The sequence below is a fragment of the Hemiscyllium ocellatum genome, chromosome 48 (genome assembly GCF_020745735.1).
Source record: "Hemiscyllium ocellatum isolate sHemOce1 chromosome 48, sHemOce1.pat.X.cur, whole genome shotgun sequence".
NCBI lineage: Eukaryota > Metazoa > Chordata > Chondrichthyes > Orectolobiformes > Hemiscylliidae > Hemiscyllium > Hemiscyllium ocellatum.
The window spans coordinates 5,529,635-5,546,431 of record NC_083448.1 but is presented as its reverse complement, the minus strand read 5'-3'; the positions used below and the strand labels follow the sequence as shown (position 1 = coordinate 5,546,431).

Here is a 16,797-nt window from a genome sequence, read left to right as displayed (position 1 = left end):
ATGGACGTATTTCATCTCTTTGATCTGATCGTTGAGCTTTGGAGCACTTCAGTTCCATCTCTGAAAAAGCCCCTTTCTGGTCACCACTGCCGTCTCAGAAGGAGTAAAAGTGCACTGAATGCAGGATGTTGCAACAAATTGCGTGTGCATTTGCCTGCTGGCTATTTTTAGGAATGCTTTGGTCAGTTCTGGTCTCTTGTCTTGCAGAAGGGCTGCAACACTGTTTGACCTACATACATTGCATTGTTGATGAAATGGGGAACCTTTTGCTCAAGCCAGTAATAAGAGAGAGACACCCAAATGATGTTGAACTGACTGGGGTAGGAGATGCACTCCCTGAAGATTTTTGGAGCGTTCCATGCTGTGTTTGCTGTGAGATGAAATTAAATTTTGATGTTCCAGTTAAATTTGGAGCCTCCTGAGCCATCAGGTGTCATGTGACTGTGTGGCTCATCTTTTCCCAGTCTATATCTTTCATCTCCCTCTGCCACCACATGATCGAGAAGGTGGGGGGTGAGCCACTTTCTTGAACCACTGCAGTCCGTGTGGTGTCGGGACCCACAGAGTGGGCGTGCCAGGAGTTTGGCCCAGCAACACTGAAGGAACGGCCAGTGTGTTTCCAAGTCGGGATGTTGAGGGTAATGTGGAGGGGTTGGTGTGCCCATGCTGAACTGTGTGCAATCATCGACGGAAGTCTGTCCTCACGATGGAGGGGGAGTCTCTGAAGTGGCTGGAGATGGTTGGGCCTGACGGCAGTGTCTTGAGGAACTCCTGCAGAGATGTCCTGGAGCTGAGATGGCTGACCTCCCTACTGATCATCATCTGTGCCTGGTCTGATTCCAACCAGCAGAGAGTATCTCCTGATTTCCATTGGCTGCAGTTCAGCTCGGGCTCCTTGACTGCACAGTTGGTCAAGGGCATCAAAGTTATGGGACACTGGAAAAAGGTGGATCCAGAGCCGAGGGTGACAGTCCAAGAATATGTGGAGGCCCTTTCGGACTGTGATGAGGAGAAATCTCTTCACTCTGAGGGTTGGGAATCTTTGGCATGCTCCATCCCAGATAGCACAAGGCAGAGATTGGTTGCTTTCTAAATTTTACAGGCGTCAAGGGAAAACTGCTGCGGAAAGAGCCACGATCCCGTCGAATTTTGGAACAGGTGCAAATGGCCTACCCTTATAGTTCCTATCTTCATCTCAACAGAACTCGCTCCCAACCGTAGTGGGTGTAAGGGAGAGGATGTGGTAACTAGCTGTGAATATCCATTGTCCATGTTTCTAGGAATTTTCACCACACTTCTGGCAGAAGGAAGCAGGCAGCGTTTTGCACTGGTTCAAACCATGAAGTGGATGGAACTTGAGAGCATTTAAGGGGAACAGTTGGGTGTGTGCTGATCATCCTGGGCAGTTTCATCAGCAGTGTGTTCCACAGAGTTCCTGCAATCCCAGCTGCAGGGGTTCAGGCTCTCTGTTTTTGTTGTGGGTGAGTAGCATGCTGGGTAGAAATGTGTGTTTGCCGCTCACTTGTAAATAGGAACCTCCCCGAAAGGCAAACAAGCCCTGGAATTTGTGCTGATATCACAGCGAGCATTGTGGACTTGGCTGACGTTGTGCTGCTTTTGTGGCTTGTGCAATGAGCTCTTTACTGAGGCTTTTCCGTTTCTGTTGTAGTCTCCCCAGTGCTTGAGGAGTGATGACCTCACGCCTGAAGCAGTCATGGTTTCGGTGTTCCGTACACCACGCCTCAAGGTCACGTCAACACGCTAACCAGCGCCAGAAAGAATAGTTTGTGCTTTGTTAAGGTACATTCCAAGGCTCTTGATAGGAACGTCATAAAACTTGACTTTGAGTCTCATAAGGAGATATAAATTCACCTCTGACTCTTGGTCGCACAGTATGTGCCACCTCAGAAACCCATCAAAGCTCCTTCAGTATCTTCCGAGCCCACGGTCTCTGTCAAGCAGGCCAAGGGCAGCAAATCCATGGGACCCCATCCCTTTTCAAGATATTCACCATCGTCAATTGGAAACCACTTGCCTCATCCTCCCAACGGTTCTAGTCAATGTTGGAATGTCTGCTTCAACACCTTGAGTCAGTGCTCACTGCCTTCGATCTCCCCAGAGCCTGTCCCCACCATCGACAAGGCCCAAGTCAGGACTGTGTGAGGAAGTACTCCTCACTTGCCCTGGATAGGGGGTGGTGGGGGGGAGCAGTTCCAACAAGACTCAAACTTTGACACCATCCAGTGTCAAAGCAGCCCCCGGTTGATTGTCCCCCACTCCCTCCACCCTCTGACGCTCAGTAGCAGCTACAAGACACAGTGCAGCAACTCCCCCAGGCTCCTCAGACAGCGCCATCCCAACCCCACGGCCACTTCCATCGAGGAGGACAAGGGGTACATAGAAACACCATTCCCCGCCCCCTGCAAGTTCCCCTCCCAGCTTTGATCGAGGTTCCTTCGGTGTCACCCAGGTCAAAATCCTGGAAAAGGACAGGACAAGGTTGCCATTGCTGTGAGACCAGTCACAAGTCAGCCATTGGAGCGACAGGTTTGGATTTTCCTGCCCATGACCATTTTTGGATGAGCTCATATCAAGTGAGCTGCTGGAGGTTTCTGATCTTAGTCAATGCGGGAAATGGGAGTATGACTGAATGAATGTTTTTGAGATCCATTCCAGCGTTGGATGTGAGTGTGGTGATCATCCGCCCCGATCGTCTATTCCCACTTTCCCCCCCTCAATGTCCTTCCATCCCTTTTAACCCTCAGCGCTGTGTCCCACTCAGAACTGAAAACCGTGCAATGTTTCGTCCTCCACTATTTTCCGTGTCAGGCGATTCCGCCGGCTCGCCGCGCTGTGAATCGAGAGGCTTCTCCTCCTTTCCCACTCCTGAATGGCCTACCCCAACTCCTTAGAACGGAGATCCTGTTTCTGGATGCGGAGGGGGGGGGGAGGGGTGTAATGGTGAGGCTTGTACAGCGTCCTGTGAGCAACAAACAGCCGTTTGTGAGACAGAGGCCTTCAGGCAGAGGCCGCTGAGATTTGGAACTCACTGAAGGGGAGAAAGGGAGGTGTACCCCGGGGTGAGACGGATTGCCCGTCGGCATCATGGGCCAAGTGGCCTGTTTCCAGGTGCAGTGACTTCCACAGAGTGATTCCCCCACTCTATAGTCAAACCGAAAAGAAGGGGGCGTATCAGGAGGTTCATCTTTTCATGAAAAGGGTAAAGGTCATGGGTTGAGGAATGAGCTGTAGTTTTGGTTTTGTCGTGCACTGTTTACTCCCTGCCTTCGCTGGTAGACCTGTCTCTCCATGCCTCTCACTTGGCCGACGATGCCAGCGTGTGCTGGAAGAGAGAGGGGGCTAGGGCAACTCCAGGGTCAGTGGGGGGGGGGGGGGGGGGGGGGGGGGGGGGGGAGGGGAGGAGTTGTCAACCCCCCCCCCCCCCCCCCCAACAAGGAATTTTTCCCGAGTAGTGTCATGCATAACAAAAGGGTTGCGTGTGTTCTCTCCAGGTTCTGGCTCCCTGCCTCAGTGGTCTGCTGTTTGTGTGTGTTTTTATCTTTCCTGCACAGTGGAAAACTGTGCCGAGCCTCCTGCTGTGTAAACAAACACAAGCGTCCTGCACAGGAGTCTCGCATACCAAACAACACCACACAATGAAGGCAGCTCACTTTGTTCTGCAGTTCTGCTCACTGATCCAGATCAGCACGTGGGGGAGGGGAACTGATCTTATACTGCATACCAAGGAACTGAAAGATAATAAAGGGGTTTGGGGCTTAATCTACCATCCCTGGACAGATGGGGTCTCTGTCTCTCTCGCTCTCTGTCTGTCTCTCTCGCTCTCTGTCTGTCTCTCTCTCTCTCTGTCTGTCTCTCTCTCTCTGTCTGTTTCTCTCTCTCTGTCTCTGTCTCTCTCTCTCTGTCTGTCTCTCTCTCTGTCTCTGTCTCTCTCTCTGTCTCTGTCTCTCTGTCTCTGTCTCTCTCTCTGTCTCTGTCTCTGTCTGTTTGTCTCTCTGTCTCTGTCTGTTTGTCTCTCTCTCTGTCTCTCTCTCTCTCTCTCTCTGTCTCTCTCTCTCTCTGTCGCTGTGTCTGTCTGTCTGTCCCTCTCTCTGTTGCTGTGTCTGTCTGTCTCTCGTTCTCTGCGTCTGTCGCTCACGCTGTCTCTCGCTCTGTGATTAATGATGGCCTGTGAACGCACAGTTGACTTTTTTTAATTAAGAAAGTGTGGTTTCTTTTTTAAAACACCGGGGTTCATTGGCGCACTGTGTGAAGGTCTCTAAGCGGAACGAAAATGCTTCCAGAATGAGCAATGAGGCGGTTCTGGTCTCCTCATATCGCTGCCTGTTTGAGGGTGGGGATCAAAAGCAGTGGGTGCTGGAAGGGGCAGCTGTCAAGGATACTGCCCTTAAAACAAGGTGTGGGTCCTGTCTCGATCATCCTCTCCTGTCACAATAACCATCTCCTGTGGGTAGCCTATGCGAGAAGGGGAGGGGAGTTTGCCCCTGCAGCTCATGTCCTGCCCCATATTTACCCCACACTCGATGCCGCAGCAGACAGTTGGCTGTTGCGCTCTCCTGACTTTCAGATGTGTCTGAAATTGGCAGCCCCCTCCAGCTTACAAGTTGTACTCGCCCCCCCACCCCACTCCTTCAGCATGAGGCTGCGTTGATACCATCAGTGTGATCGTCCTGTATCTGGGGTTTTCGGATTCTGGGATTCTCTGAATCCTTCGCTCTTGACCTGTCTCAGCTCCCCTTTCTAACACCTTGCTTCAAAACCCAAGCCCCTCCCCCTCACGCTCTCAAGTTTCCCCTTGTTTTGGATCGGCGTCTAATCTCCGTGTCTTTTCACTGCTGGTTTAAGGGTGTTTTATAAACCCCCCCGTTGTCGTAGTGTTTCACATCCAGGTCACTTTGGGATTAAAGCATACCTTGAGATGACAGCAGGGTCGTATCTGTGTGTTGGAGGGGGTCGTTGAGAGAGAGAGAGTGCCACTGAAGGATGCTCACGGAAATTTGTCAATGCCAATTGTCCCTGAGCATGAGCTGCTGATCCTGTTTTCAAAGTATGTGTGATTGCATCTACGAAATGAGAGCAGCAACGAGCTACTTTGTCCCTCCAACCTGCACTGACATTCGATAACGTCATAGCCGAGGCTCACGCATTCCTGATTTCTCTTCACCCTTCACACCCCAAAGCCTATCCCCCACCACTGACCAGGCCCAAGTCAGGAGGGTGTGTGAGGGAATACTCCCCACTTACCCTGGATGGGGGGGCAGCTCCAACAACACTCGAGAAGCTCGACACCATCCAGGGACAGAGCAGCCCCCACTCGATTGTCCCCACCCCCACAAACCCCCCACTCCCTCCACCCCCCGACGCTCAGTAGCAGCAGTGGGTACCATCTACAAGACGCACTGCAGCAACTCCCCCAGGCTCCTCAGACAGCACCTTCCAAACCCCACGGCCACTTCCATCGGGAAGGACAAGGGGGCAGCAGGTACATGGGAACACCACCCCCCTGCAAGTGCCCCTCACCATCCTGACAGAGGAGCCTTGATTATCCGAATTTCGGATTATCTGGACAAGATCACAAGGTCCCGATGCTTGGCTAAACTGTTTTATCCAACATTTGATTATCTGAACAAAATCCTTCCCGCCCGAGGCCTTCGGATAATCGAGATTATTCCTCTGTATCTCGGCTGTTCCTTCAGTGTCGCTGGGTCAGAATCCTGGGCCCCCCTCCCTGAGGGCTCTGTGTGGTGCCGGGGAGGGGGGTCCCTACACCACACAGACTGCAGCGGTTCGAGAAGGCAGCTCACCCCCACCCTCTCAAAGGACAGAGACTAAATGCTGAAAGAGATTATTTATCAAGACTTCCAGTGATGTAGCCTCTGCAGCTTTCTGGGTTCAAGGTTTGCAGAGAGTCCTTAGCCTCCTGGAAGGACATACCCCTACATTTTTGGTTTTAAATCATTGCTCTATTCTGTAACTGACTGGACCCCTGCTGCTGCTGTTATTGTTTTAGTTCAGCCAGTGGAAGGTCTCTACAAAAGACACGTCCTCTGTTTCTCCCCGCCCCCGACATGGCTCCCATCACCACAGGCTCCAGCGCCAAGTGGATGTTCAGAATCCTGGTGTGTGGGCTGGAAAACATTCCGGAGCATTTGGTGGTTTTGAAATGGAATCCATCCACCCCACCCAAGCTGGTGTTTCTGCCTTACCCTCTGCAACACGGTGTTCACCTGTAAGATGTGGGTGCTGTTGGTCGCAGGAGCGGGAGTGGGTGAAAGACGCTGACTGGTGCGGTGCCAGGGTGATGTTCCATTGTTTCGGAACCAGCTCCTGTTTCCCCGCCCTGGGTCTGTCATGTAAACATCATGTTTGCTGACAAAACACCGAATTGCGAGCAGTGAAAGAGATGGTGATGACGATCAATGTGCATTTCACGCTCCCCTCACCTCCTGAGAGCAAGTCAGTGGCATTCTCCACTCCCACAGCACCACTGTCTCTCTCTGCATCTCTGCCTCATCTCTGGACCAGGGGCCACAGTAGTTCCCTTCCATGACTCTTGCTGTTGAGGTGTGTCTGGGACCATCCTGGGTACTGGAAAGGACATACTGGAGTCAGTATGTTTTAAGTGCATGGTTTGGATTCCTGATTTCACCTACTTATTATTTTGAAATCATATGCACAAATTCACTCAGGGCATGGGCATCATGAGTATGGCATTTATTGCTCGCTTCCCCCCACCCTCAATCGCCCCCCCCCCCCCTTGGGAGGGTGGGGGTGAGCTGCCTCCTTGAACAGCTGCAGTCCGTGTGGTGTTGGGACCCCCACACAGCGCCCTGAGGGAGGAAGTCCCAGGATTCTGGGCAAAAGTGAGGACTGCAGATGGTGGAAACCAGAGTTGAGATCAGAGTTTTCCTGCTCCTCGGATGCCACCTGACCTGCTGTGCTTTTCCAGCACCACTCTGATCTAAACTCTGGGTCCTAGGATTCTGACCCAGCGACACTGAAGGAATGGCCAATATATTTCTGAGTCAGGATGGTGAGTGGCTCGGAGGGGAACTTGCAGGGGATGGTGTTCCCATTATCTGCTGCCCTGGATAGAACTACTTGTGGGGTTTGGAAGGTGCTGTCTGAGGAGCCTTGGGGAGTTGCTGCAGTGCGGCTTGTAGATGGTATACATTGCTGCTACTGAGCGTCAGGGGGTGGAGGGAGTGGGTGTCTGTGAGTGTGGGGACAATCGAGCGCGGGCTGCTTTGTCCTGGATGGTGATTGGTAGACGGCATGAGGAAATGCTTGCTCACCCAAAGTCTGGTGGGTATCTGGAATGTATTGTCCAGTTTGGTGATTGAAGTGGAAATCCTCAACTATTTTAAAAGAGGATGAATCTGGATCTGCACAGTTTAAAATCCGGCTCTGGAAAGTGGGCTTAAAATTCTGGATGTAGGTTTGCTCACTGAGCTGGAAGGTTCGTTTTCAGACGTTTCGTCACCATAATCAGTGAATCTCCGGATGAAGCGCTTGGTGGCGTGACGGCTTCCTATTTGTGTTTAAGGTACCTTGGGGTGGTGACATAATTTCCTGTTTGTTTTCGTCAGGGGTGGTAAATCGGTGGGATCCAAGTCAATGTGTTTGCTAATAGATTAAAATTGGACTTAAAATTCTTCTCATTCAGAACTAATGGGTTACCCACCTCTTTGTGTGCAGTAACTTCCCTTTGGTTCCAAAGAAACCGCTGGCTGGTGCACTGCCTTCAAATGCAACAACATAACATTGTGTTGTAATCACCTTTGTAGTCAGGTTAACTAAAGTTCTTCCTCAGCACTAACTGATGGAAGGTGTCAAGCTGCTTCACTCCTGACTTGGGCCTTGTTGATGGTGGGGACAGGCTTTGGGGGGAGTCAGGCGGTGAGTTACTCGCTGCAGGATTCCCAGCCTCTGAGCTGCTCTTGTAGCCGCTGTGTTTATATGGGGCTGGTCCAGTTTAGTTTCTGGTCAATGGTAACCCCCAGGACGTTGATAGTGGGGGGAATTCAGTGATGGTAACACCATTGAACATCAAGAGGGCGATGGTTAGATTCTCTCTTGTTGGAGATGGTAACCCGCAGGATGTTGATAGTGGGGCGGGGGTGGCGGGATTCAGTGACGGTAACACCATTGAACATCAAGGGGGTGATGGTTAGATTCTGTCTTGTTGGAGGTGGTAACCCCCAGGGTGTTGATAGTGGTGGGATTCAGTGACGGTAACACCATTGAACGTCAAGGGGGCGATGGTTAGATTCTGTCTTGTTGGAGGCGGTAACCCCAAGGATGTTGATAGCTGGGTGGGGGGGGGATACAGTGACGGTAACACCATTGAATGTCAAGGGGGCGATGGTTAGATTCTCTCTTGTTGGAGACAGTAATCTCCAGGATGCTGATTGATAGTTTTGGGTGGTGGGGGAGGGCGTGTGTGGAATTAGTGATGGTTACACTATTAAAGACCACAGATTTGGTTTTGGTGATTAAACTAAAGTTTATTGTATCCGAAAGAAATAGAGGAAGGCAGTTAACCAAGCTGTCAAAGTGTCACAGTTTGAGGTTAAGGGACAGCTCAGCCGTAATTCTGTTGATTGTCGGTACAGGTTGGAGAGCCTGAATGGCCTCTATTCATTCCTGTGACCAGGTTGTGAGCTGAATAGTTTGTGAGATTATCATCTCTGGATGATGGAACGGTGTTTTGTTTTTGCTCCACCTCTGCTGCAGTTTCTGTGCAGCTAAGGGAACAAAGAGGGATTTGTGATCAGGTGATGAGTGAACTTGGTCTGAAATGCAAGACGTGTTTGGAATGTGCAGTCGCGAATGCCGTTCCCCACACCCTGGCCCTCTGGCTGTGCTCTGCAATTAAAATACCACCTTTCAAGAGGTGGGTGTGGGTTGGAGAGAGAGAGAGAGAGAGTACGAGGAGATTTGCTGCATGTTTGTGCCTGGCACCCTGGTAACATGAGACTCTCTCCTCTCCATCGCTGAGTGTGGAAGATAAGGTAGCAGTGGGATTGTCTGAGAGCTAGTATTTCATTTGGAGGGACGTTGATTTGACTGCCAAGTTCTCCAGTCGTTGGCTTTGTCTCGATGACGTGACTGATGCTTCACACCGTCAAAGTGAGACACCTGTAAACTATCGTACTTGTAGCATTTTGAAGATTTCTGGACCGTGTTTGGCTATTTGTTTCCTCCACCATTGTGACGCCCATTCTGCCATCTTGGAGAAAACCAGGGCCCTCAACTGGGGACGCCTCCTTAGTGGAACTGAGCGCAAGTTGCCTGGAACATAGTGATGTTTAGGGCGCTGCATCACTCTCTGTCTGTTTATTAATGACAGGCTCTGGGTAGCACAGAGCACGTTCAATCTTTTTGTCTCACGCTCATCAGGGCGAAATGCAAGAAATCCACATTTCAGACTCTCAGAGTAATTGATCCTTTCCTAAGGGGAGAGGGTGCCGATAAGTTGGCAAACTGACCTTGACTGAGGTATTAAATTGATCCAGCACACTGTTCACTCATTAATGTGTGTTCGGAATTAAGAGAGATAGGGTCCAACAGCACGGAAACAAGCCCATCGGTCCAACCTATCTATGCCAACAGTGATCCCAAACTAAACTAGCGCCCCACTTGACAGCGCTTTGACTCATCATCCTCCAAACCCTTCCTGTTCATGTATGTTCTCAAATATCTGGTAAATGGTGTAACTGTCCACACACTCTCACCACTTCCTCGGGAAGGTCATTTCACACACGAACCACTCTGTGCAAGAGAGAAAGAAAAATTGCCACCCCCCTCCCCGAGTCCTTTTGAAATCCATCTCCTCTCACCTTGCAAATGTGCCCTCTTAGTCTTGACATGCCCTACCCTGGTCTGCCATTCACCTCCTCTATGCCCCTCATGGTCTTAGAAACCTCTATAAGGTCACCCCTCATCCTCCTACACCCCTGCCTGTTCAGCCTCATGTCATAACTCAAACCCTCCATTCCCAGTAAATCTCTTCTGAACCCTCTCCAGTTTAATAATATCATTCCTCTAACAGGCAGACCAGAACTGGACACCGTTCTCCAGGTGAGGCTTCACCAACAACCTGTACAATCTCAACCTGTACACCCCGACTCCTGTAGTTTCTTGTTTAATTTCAGTCATCCGCGGGATGTGGGGTTCATTGGCTAGTTAATGCCATTCCTGATTACCCAGAGGACGGTCATGTTGCTGTCGGTCTAGAGTCACATGGAGAAGGATGCCAGTTTCCTTCCTTTAAAGGGTATTAATGAAGCAGATGGGTCTTTCCGACTCCTTACAGTGGGTTCACGATCATCATTAATTCCAGATTATTATTGAATGGAAATTCCACCATCTCCTGTGCCAGGATTCAAACCCAGGACCTCAGAACATGACTGGGTCTCGTACAATAATACCACTGGGCCAATGGTTCCCCCTGGTGTTTGTCCTGAGAATTGCGTTATAACGTACTTCAGCAACACTTCCCCCTCCTTTACCAGCCACTTTCATATCATTCGATTTCTTCGCCCCCCCCCTTCCAAATTTTGTTTTTCCAAAAAAAAAAGCATGTGTATCTGTATTTGCCCTCTGCGGTAGTGAGTTCCATGTTTAAGCCACTCTCTCTCTCTCTCTCTCTCTCTCTCCCCCCCTCTCGGTAACGGGAGTTGATACTGACTGTCACGTCGAATGCTGTCAGCTTTGGCCACCGTTGCTGAGGGACAGCCCTGGCCTACTGGCCTCTTAGTGGGGACGATGGCCGAGTGCTGTTTTCACTCGATGACTAATCCAGAGACCCGGGTAATGTTGTGGGGACCCAGGCTCAGTCCTCCCCACCCCCGACTGGAGAGAGAGAGGGAACAGATGGTGTTGGAGAAGTTCCTTTCCAACCGCGGTGTCAGAGCCTGACATTGCTGTTCTCCCACTGATTTGCTGAGACCAGAATGCCAATAGCTTTGGGCCTGTTTAGCTTCTCCAAATTCTCATCGGTTTCAAACAGCTCTCCCTTTTGGAAGGAGCTTTGTTATCTCTGCTTGTGCCAGATAACTGGAGCCATTCCTCTGTGGTAACTCGCACTCTCTGACCTTTTGCGCGTCTCTGGACATGATCACCAGCTTCCTGCCTACAAAGGAATGCAGAGGCTTCACTCCTTGATCGACCTACTGTATTGTAGGTGGTCTCCACAATGTGGTGCGCACTCTTGCGTTGTGTGTGGTTCATTGGCACTGGAGCCCCCTGAATCCAGAGGTTCCTGGTTCAGACCCTGGCAGACCATTGCTGAGGGTGTGCTGCACTGTTGACAGTTGTCCCTTGGGTATTTGTCCCTTGGGCAGGCCTTTCGGGTCCTTCAAGCCTGCTCTCCCATTTAAGCTCGCTGGCATTTAACATCAGCTCTGCCTTCCCGCAAAGATAATCTCACCCCCCCCACCTCAAACATTTACAGATTCTACATTGATTGCTGTTGAACGATGGGGACTCCAAAGGCACTCAATCCTTGGAGAGATAGCAAATGGTTCCCCCTTGTCGGTTAATAAATGGGCACCTCCTTATTTGTAAACTGTTGACTCCTAAGAGGTCAAATTCCAGTGTAGAGCCTACCATTAAAGGTGGGACCCTCAGGAGCTTTGATTCACTGAGGAGTCTTGAGGTGCTAGTCCGTAGCTCCCCGCAAGTGGAGGGAATGGGCGAGGTGGGGCAGAAGGTTTGGCACGTTTACCTTCGGCGGTCGGGGCATGGAGTGCGCAAGTTGCCAAGCTGCATTAGACTTTGACCAGGCCACGTTGGGATTCGCAGTCCAGGCCATGTTGTGGCCAACTCAGTCCAGGACGGGTTTGGAGGCTTCGGAGAGGGAGGCAGAGGTGGTTGACCTGGATGTTGCCAGGATTGGAGTGGATTAGCTGTAAGCTGAGGCTGGACAAACTTGGCTTGTTTTCACCACAGCATTGGAGGCTGAGGGATGACCCGAGACAAGATTATAAAATTATGAGAGGTGTGGATAGGGTGTGTACTCTCAGTCTCTTTGCCAGGGTAAAAATGTCACATATTTGGGGGGGTTGGGGGCACAGGTGTCAGGTGGGAAGGGGGAAAGTGTTTAAAGGAGATGTGTGAGGCCAGTTTTCTCTGCGCAGGGTGGTAGTTAATTGGAACCAGTTGCCAGGGGAGTGTTAGAAGCAGGTAAGGGCGCAACATCTAAGAAGCATTTAGACAAACGGGAACAGACAAGGGAGTAAAGGGATACAGATCACGTGCAGCAGATGGATTAGTTAGAATAGTATCATGGTCAGCACAGACGCGTGGGGCCGAAGGGCCGGTTCCTGTGCTGTACTGCTCTCTCCTGTAAGAGGGAGCGTCCTTTCCACACCGGCCCGGTGAAGCTCCCTCCGGGTCTTGTGTTTGTGATGTCACCACTGGTTTTTCCGAATTCCCAGGGATACAGGTCAGAGCAGAACCTTCTTGGAAGTATGAAGAGAGTGGTGGGTGGGGGTGAACGATGGGAAGGTTAGCACAAGATGCTGGTACAATTACCATGTTCAAAAGGCATTTCAACAAGTACACAGGTGGAAAAGGTTTAGACAGACCTGGGCCCAAACGCAGGCATCTGGGACTAGTTTAGTTTGAGATGTCTGGTCAGCATGGAGGTGTGGGGCCGAAGGGTCTGTTTCAATGCTGTACGTCTCTATAACAGGGGCTGGTTTGTTCTAACGGGTTTCTCTCGGTCTCTCTCTCCTGTCAGATGGTACAAACTGTATTCCAAAGCCGGGAAGGCGGATAAGGAGAGGGGCGAGATCGAGGCCGACATCCAGTTTGTGCGCAACAACATGACGGCCAGCATGTTCGACCTGTCGGCCACGGACAAATCCCGCTCCACGCTGGGGAAGCTAAAGGACAGGCTCAAGGGCAAGAAGAGAGGCGGCTTCTCGGACTCTGCGTCCGCCATCGTGCCCAGCCTGGGCATGGTGGCCGACAGCGATGGCGAGGACGAGCTGCCCACCAGCAAGGCAGCCACCACCTCCAGGCTCAAGAAGCTCTTCCCCAAGTCCAACCTGCAGCGCAGCTCGCTCTCCCAGTCCATGTCGGTCATCCCCACCGCCCCCTCCTCTCCACCCGGGGGCATCAGGGACAGCCAAGGCTTCACGGAGATAAAGCTACATGATTCGGCGGGAGGTACGTTCGTGTGGCGCCTCTTCTTTTTTTAAAAAAAAGAGTTTCCTGTGGCCCAATGCTTCGGGTGTTTACTGAGTAGGAGAAGGCACGGTGGGTTGTGTGTACAGGATGGAGTTATTTTTTTCAAAGCCTTGCCTGCTTTCTGAACCGTGTTGTCGTCGGGCGGGTATGGCGGGTGGACAGGGCCCGGTGTGAGTTTGGTGAGGGACAGCAGGGCTTCAGATGGGCAGAGGCTGAGGAATGGCAGATTGAATTTAACTTAGATAAGTGCGGGGTGTCACATGTTGATAAGGCAAACCAGGGCAAGCGTTGTACACTTTTTGGTAAGGGCTGTTGTCAAACAGAGACCCAGTTCCTTGAAAGTGGCGTCACATGTAGAGAGGGTAGTGACGAAGGTGATTGGTACGCTCCCCTTCATTGGTTAGGGCATTGAGTGCAGGAGTTGAGACGTCATCTTCCCAAGACATTGGTAAGGCCATATTTGGCGGACTGCATCCAATTCTGGTTGCCCTGTTACAGGAAGGGTACTCTTGAAGAGCAAAAGGTGCAGGAAAGATTTACAAGGATGTTACTGAGTCTGGAGGATTTGAGTTTGAAGGGGAGGCTGGGACTCTCTTCCCCCGCCCTGGAGCATAGGAGGTTGCCACGTGAACTTGGAGAATTTTATAATATCATGAGGGGCATGGATAAGGTAAATCCCCAAGGTCTTTTCCCCAGGGCCAGGGCGTCCATAACTACATAAAAATAGGTTTGGGGTGAGAGGGGAAAGTTCTAAAAGGGACCTGAGGGGCAACTTCTTCACACAGAGGGTGGCTCATGTGGAATGAGCTGCCAGAGGATGTGGTGGAGGCTGGTACAATGACCAGGTTAGGAAGGGTTTTGAGTTTGGTCCAAATGCTGGTAAATGGGACTGGATTAGTTTCGGCTATCTGGTTAGCATGGACAAGTCGGACCTGTTTTTGTACTGTGTGACTCTGTGGCCCAGATACATCTTTCTTTGAAGTTTGCGTCACACACAGACAGGGTGGTTAAGAAAGCATTGTCTTCGTTTGTCAGTCCTTTGAGTTGGGACATCATGCTGAGGTTGTTCAGGACATTAGGGAGGCCTCTTCTGGTTGACCAGTTTTCGGAAGGATGTTATTCAGTTGGCGAGGGTTCAGAAGAGATTTACCAGGATGACATTATTGGATATGGAAGGTTTGAGTAACGACAGACAGGATAGACTGAGGCTGTGTCTTTACTGGAGCATAGGAGGTTGAGAGACAACCTACTGGAAGTTTATAAAATAATGGAAGGTGCCTTTTCCCTACGGGGATTTGAAGACTTGGGGGCATATTTTTCAGCTGAGAGGAGAAATATAAGAAAAGACACGAGGAAAACACTTTTTACGGAGTGGTTTGTGTGTGGAATGCACTTCCTGAGGAAGTGGTGGACGTGCGTACAGTTACAATGTTAAAAAGACGTTTGGATAAGTCCGTGAAGTGGCGAGGCTCGGACGGTATGAGCCAGGCCCAGGCAGGTGGGACGAGTTGAGTTTGGGATTATGGTTGGCACAGACTGGTTGGGCCGAAGCCTCTGCTTCAATGCTGTGTGACGGAGGGCGGGAGGATAGCAGGAGGTCAGGGTGGAGCTCGCGGAGACATTGAGCTTGGGGGGGTCAGAGAGGTGGGCGATTTTTCTCCCTCTGGATCTTCATGTGTTCCAGTAAATGTCACATAGGATCTGGGGCACCTCCTTAAAATATTCTCGATTGTGGTGGGGGGGGGGGGGGGGTCCTGGTCTGGTCCACGACACTCTGCTTCTCAACCTCTCCCCTCCTCGAAGGCAGAGTGACCCCTGGGTGAGTGGGAGCTCTCTGTCGATGGAGTCAGAGTCTCTCACCACCTCCCGCTACCAGAGTTGGGAAGGCCGCTTCCGTTTCTCGCGAGGCTGTTTAGTTTTTAATCTCGCTGAACTTTGTTGTTGTTTTCAGAGGAGACCTCCCCAAAGGGCCTGCACGTCCCCAAGATTCTGAGCCACAAGCGGGCGGCCAGCGCTGACAACAAGCAGCTGGACCTGGTGCTGCCAGGGAACGCCAGGAAGGAGCCTCTCTCATTGTTTGGGGGCCTGAGGCCCAAGAGTGACCCGGTGTCCCAGTCCAACCTTTGCATCAACGGCAGCCATGTCTACACGGAGGAGCCAGCCCCGGCCGTGACCCCATCCAGACCCAGGCCCGAGCCCAGGAGCCACTTCTACGCCCCCTCCCCCGAAGAGGGCTCGAGACCGGACAGCCCCTCCCCCCGTGGGGCGGCTGACCCCCCGGCTCCCGGCTCGGGCAAGGGGGCACCGGACGCCGGCGACGAGGGGCGGGCCCGCTCGTTGAACCCCTTCGAGGCTGAGGAGGAGGAGGAGGAAAAAAGGGGTCAGACGGCGGAGCAGGAGGGCGGACAGGAGCTGGCGCCCGAGGAGCCCAAGCCCCAGGCCAAGAAGGAGGAGGCCCGGCGAGGGGGCCTGATGTCCCTCTTCCCCAAGAAGGCAGAGGCCCCCAGAGCCCCCGAGGGGAAGGACCCCCACGGGCTGTCCGAGGAGGGCCGGGGGGAGGTCAAGAAACCGACGAGCACCTCGGTGTGGGCAAGCAGGACGGCGGCCGTCAAACCCAAGTAAGCTGCGCCAATCCGGGGGCGTAATCTCGATGCCCATCACACACCCAACGCGCCTCTCCTGCCCAACCTTCTCTTGGTTTCCTCACCAGGGACCCAGGTTTAGTCTGGGTTTAACCCCTGGACTCCTTGACGGGACACCTCATTATTTTTTTCCCCTCCCAATTCGAGCTCTGACCACATCACTCCTCCCTGGGTTGGGGAGGTGGATGAGTGGGCTGAAGGAGCTCCCGGGGCGCGCTCTCCCATCCTTTATGTCAGTAGGAGACACGAGCTTCTCCCTGCAATCCTGATGCGTTCTGAGCTTCCATGAGGATGTGACGGGATCCTGACTGACTTGTACATTGTACAAAACCCCTTCCCGCTCCGTCTTGGTCAAGACCAATACTCTGTTAGCGTTCCCAATCATTTGTTTCAGCTGCACACTAAATTGTTGAGGTTCACATACCGGGTCACCCAGATCCCTCTACAGCACTCGCTCTGTCTCTCTCTCTGATTTCTGATAGAGATATTGGAAATCAGAGAGAGATCTGATTTCTAATATCTCTCTCTCTCTCTGGTTTTCTCTCTCTCTCTCTCTCTCTCTCTCTCTCTCTCTCTCTCTCTCTCTCACTCACACTCTCTCTCTCACACTCTCACTCTCTCTCTCTCTCTCTCTCTCTCTCTCTCTCTCACTCTCAGGCTCTCAGGCTCTCTCTCTCTCTCCCCTCCCCCCTTCCCTCTGGTTTCCAATCTCTCGCTCTCTCTCACCCCCCCCCCGGTTTCAAATCTCCCCCTCTCTCTCTCTCATTCTAATCTCCCTCCCTCTCTCTCTGATTTCTAATACCCCCTGGGGAATGGGTTGTTTCTTCCATCAGGGTATTGTTCTGAGGACAGTGTGAGGCTAGATGAGAGGTCCCCCCCCCCCCCCCCCCCCCCCCCCAATCCCCGTTTCCATTTTCCTTAGTTCAGATCCTGTCCA

At 51.9% G+C, this 16,797-nt stretch overlaps 1 protein-coding gene across 1 annotated transcript in view; it reads left to right on the top strand.

Annotated features, from left to right (window-relative positions):
* LOC132837055 (rab11 family-interacting protein 1-like) overlaps nt 1–16,797 on the top strand; it is a 34,599-nt gene that overhangs the window by 5,037 nt on the left and 12,765 nt on the right. The window contains exons 3-4 of the mRNA XM_060856730.1: nt 12,767–13,197; nt 15,170–15,836. Of these exons, the coding sequence (XP_060712713.1) occupies nt 12,767–13,197; nt 15,170–15,836 (1,098 nt within the window). The remainder of the gene's footprint in view (nt 1–12,766; nt 13,198–15,169; nt 15,837–16,797) is intronic.